This window comes from Sinocyclocheilus rhinocerous, unplaced genomic scaffold (assembly GCF_001515625.1).
Source record: "Sinocyclocheilus rhinocerous isolate Xijiao unplaced genomic scaffold, SAMN03320098_v1.1 scaffold942, whole genome shotgun sequence".
NCBI lineage: Eukaryota > Metazoa > Chordata > Actinopteri > Cypriniformes > Cyprinidae > Sinocyclocheilus > Sinocyclocheilus rhinocerous.
Window position 1 is genome coordinate 2,201,764 of NW_015627890.1, and position 2,352 is coordinate 2,204,115.

Sequence of the window (2,352 nt, forward strand, 5' to 3'; positions counted from 1 at the left end):
GCAATGATATTATGCAGCGCCTGAAAATAGTCCCCAGCTAGGTAACTTCCAATAAGCCTATTTTCAGGCGCTGCGTAATATCATTGCGCCTGCTGCACCTATGGTACAGCAGCAAAGTTCCTTGATTATTACCGGAATGAGAGTATAGTTCCTAGCCATATCGGCCTAGAAAATCGCAACTTTTCATTTTCCGTCGGTCTTAGTACACGATGTAACTACAGAAGAGTCAAGTTTTAAATAGGAAAAATATCGAAACTCTTTGGTCATTTTTGAGCGAGATGCTAACGGTCTAATCAGATTCAATGATCTATGCTAAGCTGCAGCTAAAAGTGCTACCGCCAGACCCGGAGATCGACTGAATGGATTCGAAAACGGTAAAACTCAACTGTTTAACTCTAGGGGAGTTGGAAAATGAGCCTATTTTCAAAAATAGTGGAGTGTTCCTTTAACTCAACAGAGCTCTGTCATTTCTAATAAAATACATATTAAGTGTACTTGTGCTCCTGTGAAAAGAAGATAATCTGCTGCAAGGTCAGTTCTTACAGAATAATGTGCTGTTTGTAAAGTAACACTTAACTATTATGAACCTTACTGAGGTCTAGACAATGTTTCATGTCTGTACGAATGTCATTAAGGCATCTTGACCCAAACATCTCAGGTGCACTGCATACGGAAATGTCAAGAGCTTCCTCATAATGGCAGGATCCAAGCTGACTGACTGATTTTATAGAATTTCCACTTGTTTTAATAGCTGTATCTTGCCCTCTAATCCTCAGCAGTCTTTATCTTGTTTTTTTTCTATATACCTAGCAAACTCCCTGTGTGGTTCTGCTCTTCTCTAGAGGTTTGAGCTGGAGCTGGGCTGGGCTGCAGGACTCCAGGGTCCAGTCCCAAAGTCAGGATCCCCTCTAGGTCTTGGTACTGCCCCGACTGGATGTCCTGTCGCTGGGCTACAGAATGAATGGCCTGTGGGAGAAAAGAAAAATAGAAAGAACATTAGTCATTAGTGTTCAATGACATGGCGCTAATGTATTCAAAATTACATAAAAATGCAATTTATACAGACAATGACTTGAATACTTCTCTTATATGTTGAAAATTTTGAAAATTTCTGCATTAAAATTAATTTAACATTTCAGTCAGGCTTAAAGTACAAAAATGTCTGGATGGTAATTGTCGTGAGATCATAATAAATAAGAAATAAATAAGAAAAAATTTTAATCAAAAGGCTACTATAGTTTTTTTGTTTTTTTAAGTTATCTGTTATCATTCACATTTATCTCAGTACCATATACACTAACCTTTAGGGCTGCACAATTAATCGAATTTCTAATCGCAATTACAATTATGGATGCCACAATTACGTAATCGTTCAAAGTCCACTTATGTTATTCTGCACGCTTAAGATATGTTTTTTTTCTTTCTACATGTTATCTTAAGGGTTTTTCCATTGTTTTAGTTTTAGTATAACATTATAATACCATTCATATTTTTACTTTTTTATAATTTAAAGAAGAAACCAATCCGATGAATAGTTGACATTTGAGGCTTAATACTATAGAAAAGCACTAAAGGTTTTTCAGTTAGAGTGTTTTCAGCTTGTTTATTTTCATATAAAAATACGGCAAGCAGTTGCATCAAACAATGGTATAAACATCAATCAATGTAAATTGTGATAATCGTAATTAATAATCGCAATTACAATTTCAAGGGAATAATCGACAATTATGATTTTTGTCATAATCGTGCAGCCCTAGTTTAAGGTCAGAAAGACTTTTTAATGTTTTTGAAAGAATGTTCACCAAGACTGCAGATTTAGTATGTGTTGCTTTATGCAAGACTGAAGTTTATTATTTATTTTTCTTTCTTTTTTTACATTATATTGTTAAGTTACCAATTATAAAAAAAATATATAAAATTGGTAAAATACCAATTATCAAGGGCTATTAATCTTGCATTATGCAAACATAAAAATATATATTAAAAAAGTGAATTCTGAAACTGCTGTTTGTTATTGAATAATAACCAAATTAATTATTTTATATATATCTATTCATATCAATATCATATATCCATATGGGGTCATATGGTTCTGCAATGAAATTCAATTTTAGTAACACTTTCACCAAGTGACACACTCACCAAGGCTGCATTTATTTGAAATAAAATACAGTAAAAATCAGTATATTGTGAAACATTATTACACTTTAAAACAACTGCTTTCTATTTGAATATATTATAAAATGTAATTTATTCCTGTGATGCAAAGCTGAATTTTTAGCATCATTACTTCAGTTTTCAGTATCACATGATCCTTCAAAAATCATTCTAATATGCTGTGCTATTTGTGCA

At 33.0% G+C, this 2,352-nt stretch overlaps 1 protein-coding gene across 1 annotated transcript in view; it reads right to left on the minus strand.

Annotated features, from left to right (window-relative positions):
* The window catches only part of LOC107736004 (uncharacterized), a 58,162-nt gene that overhangs the window by 6,838 nt on the left and 48,972 nt on the right, over window positions 1–2,352 (minus strand). Inside the window, exon 16 of the mRNA XM_016547527.1 lies at window positions 807–966. Within this exon, the coding sequence (XP_016403013.1) occupies window positions 807–966 (160 nt within the window). The remainder of the gene's footprint in view (window positions 1–806; window positions 967–2,352) is intronic.